This window comes from Rhizophagus irregularis, chromosome 27 (genome assembly GCF_026210795.1).
Source record: "Rhizophagus irregularis chromosome 27, complete sequence".
NCBI lineage: Eukaryota > Fungi > Glomeromycota > Glomeromycetes > Glomerales > Glomeraceae > Rhizophagus > Rhizophagus irregularis.
This window is the reverse complement of record NC_089455.1, coordinates 3,069,625-3,071,894: the sequence shown is the minus strand read 5'-3', so window position 1 is coordinate 3,071,894 and position 2,270 is coordinate 3,069,625. Positions and strand designations below refer to the sequence as shown.

The following is a 2,270-nucleotide window of genomic DNA, read 5'->3' as shown; positions in this document are numbered from 1 at the left end:
TTAATTACAAAGAGTTAGTAAAAATTTAGAGAAAACTCTACATATCAAGAAAATTCCTGCAGAGCGGACGAAAATACATCTAGTGTAGTAATTTAAAGGTTTTATTTTAAATAAAAAAAATTGCAATGGAAAAAATCGTTGCGCCACATTGCGCCGTCAACCTGACACACATTTCAGACGTGCTAATAACAATATATATTATATATGTGGCAAAATTTCCCAACTCCGCGTAAATTCTATCTACTGGCGTCGTCGGTGTTTCTGCTACTTTTGAATGATTGGGTGAGGGTGGATCATTCAGCGGCGCTGTCTCTGTCATCTTTACTGGTTCTGCTTTCACATATCATATGACAAATTTTGGTTGGTACGGAAAAATAAAATTAACGCTAAAAAAAAATTTTTTTATTCATTTGATAGGGAAATCTTTTATAATTAGCAATATTATGCCGAATAGAGGATTTTATTTTGCTTTAGATAAAGTAGAGTAAGCTAATCTGAATTATTTAATTAAAATTTTTTTGCAGTTTATATTATTACTAAGTCGTCTTTGAATTTCAATTACTTCTTTTTGTTCTTTTTGTTCGTTAAATGCTTGTTTTTCACACCATTAGTTCTTGTTTTTCTTGCTTGTTCAGCCATCTTTAAATCATAATTTTCAGCCATCTCTAAATCATAATCTGAAAAGAAGTTAATAAAAAAATAGCACCTCTTCACTCCCATTATAATAATGCATTTGAACATACCAGGAAGTGCTTTATACTTGATACCATCATATTCGACAGTCCATATTACTCGATCTAGTCGATTAGATTTTAATTTTAACTCCACCTCCTCTAATGAATTTCCTAATGGCCATATTGCCAATTGCATTTCTTGCTATTTTAAAACTCGTCCATAGCAATCTAGAAAGAGCAACCCATTATATATCTCTCCGATTACAATAATATATTCAAAACCAAATTCTGCAATATATTCATAGAAGTTATCATGCTTTTCTAGGTCTTTGCTATCGATGAGAGTAATATGAATAGAGGCTGCGATGTTGTGGCGGATGGATTCATCAACGAATGTACAAACTATCATGGACACACTAAGGCCTAGCCCTTCCGATTCATTTTGTTCGCTACTTTCTGATATATTGGATACGGGTCCATCACTATCATTTTTGTATTCATGCATCGCGTATACATAATTACATTAGATTTCTTTATTCATCCGCTTAGCAATTCCTAAGGTACCAACTCGACACAATTCCCCAAATGATAATCGCATTTCAATTTTTCTTCTGATGTTAGAGCAAGATCTGGAGTCCACTCCAATGTTCTTATACTTTCCGTTCTTCTGTTAGCTATCTCCTTGTTTTCTGTTAATCCACAACTGGCTGATGTTTCAAATATATATCTGGCTATCTTTCCCTTCTAGATAGTATATGTCAGATTCACAACATATGGACGACGCTTTCTAATTTGCATATTAACAATCTTTTATATTAAACGTCTCTGACTGATCTCAAGATATGCTATTTGTTTCCGAAGACTCCATTTTTTGGAGGGACGATTCACGAATGGCCAGAGAAAACTTACTGCGTCCCAGACAGTTATTAGGGTAATCGAACGATAGTAAGGTTGGATTACTTTCTTTCCTCTGCAACCAAACGGCATTACCACCCCCCCTGAGTCTTATGTAAAAAAATTTTTACTTACCGATTTTTTATGCAAAAGAATAAAAAAAACTATAAACTGATACCTGAACAGTTCACATCCATGGTTCACGAAGATTATTCAGCCAACTGTATAAGTTTGCCATATATATAACTCAATTGACTCATGTGGTAAGGGTTAAAATTTTACACACATTTGATATGATCAATGATCACGTGTATCTATGAGTATAAATTTTTTAATATGACTCATATGAATCATTAGCTTGTAATTCCACGTAAGTAGATTTATCTACGTCTAGATGTTTTTTGTACATGTACGACATATTAATCAATAAAGAGACGCGGTTGCATCACTAAAAAAAAAAATTTCATGTAATAAGAATTTGGATAAAATGTGATCATATGATCATGTGGTAAATGTAGTTAAGTTAATTAGAAAATTTAGAATTTACGCGTTTAAATATGAAAACGTGATTATGTAATTACATTATAAGTTCAATTTTAGAAATTCATGTAAATTTGTGTAATTTCTTTGTTAGAATAGAGAGTTATCACCTTTTTTTTCTTCCTGTCATATATGCTCAAAAAGAACCTTATTCTAATTACG

The 2,270-nt window shown here is 32.2% G+C and overlaps 1 protein-coding gene across 1 annotated transcript; it reads right to left on the bottom strand.

The window, feature by feature from the left end:
* Window positions 1-558: 558 nt before the first annotated feature.
* OCT59_018553 (uncharacterized protein) lies at window positions 559-1,179 on the bottom strand (the record flags this gene model as incomplete). Its single annotated transcript, XM_066148851.1, has 3 exons — window positions 559-677; window positions 744-876; window positions 940-1,179. 3 exons carry the CDS (start codon window positions 1,177-1,179, stop codon window positions 559-561), a joined length of 492 nt encoding a protein of 163 aa, XP_066004739.1.
* Window positions 1,180-2,270: the final 1,091 nt, after the last annotated feature.